The 422-nt window shown below is 46.7% G+C and overlaps 1 protein-coding gene across 1 annotated transcript in view; it reads left to right on the top strand.

The window, feature by feature from the left end:
• Positions 1–120, top strand: part of SDRG_04938 (hypothetical protein) — a 1487-nt gene extending 1367 nt beyond the window's left edge. Inside the window, exon 2 of the mRNA XM_008610631.1 lies at positions 23–120. Within this exon, the coding sequence (XP_008608853.1) occupies positions 23–76 (54 nt within the window). The 3' untranslated portion in view covers positions 77–120. The remainder of the gene's footprint in view (positions 1–22) is intronic.
• The last annotated feature ends 302 nt before the right edge of the window (positions 121–422 follow it).

Genomic DNA, 422 nt, shown 5'->3' with positions numbered 1-422 from the left:
GTTCCCGTACTGCCCGGCCGAGTACCAGCAAATGGTCTACACCAACACGACGTACTACAGCGGCAAGAAGCTCTAGACTCCAATGTTGTCTCCTGCGCAAGTAAAAAGAAATGTAATGTGTGTCTCTTCAAACTCGGCTTCTTCTCAACTCTGTGGACTGTTTGTGGGAGGGAATCGGTGAGTTTTCTTAGTGTATAGTGTCCTCATCTTGCAGTGACATTGTGGAGTAGCCTAATACGACTAGGACGATTGTATGCGAGCCCTTGCGGAGGCGGTGGGGATGGCATGGATCGAATGAAAAGCTGTGTCGAGTGGTCAATATTCTGTATCAGAAACAGCAGTTTAGATTCTGTGTCAAACAGGATATCGCAAAAGTGTGAAAATGCTGCTTGGAAACATTGTTTGTATTTGAACTGCAGCGG

Source organism: Saprolegnia diclina (assembly GCF_000281045.1).
Source record: "Saprolegnia diclina VS20 unplaced genomic scaffold supercont1.12, whole genome shotgun sequence".
Lineage (NCBI taxonomy): Eukaryota > Oomycota > Saprolegniomycetes > Saprolegniales > Saprolegniaceae > Saprolegnia > Saprolegnia diclina.
This window is presented reverse-complemented; position numbering and strand designations above follow the sequence as displayed.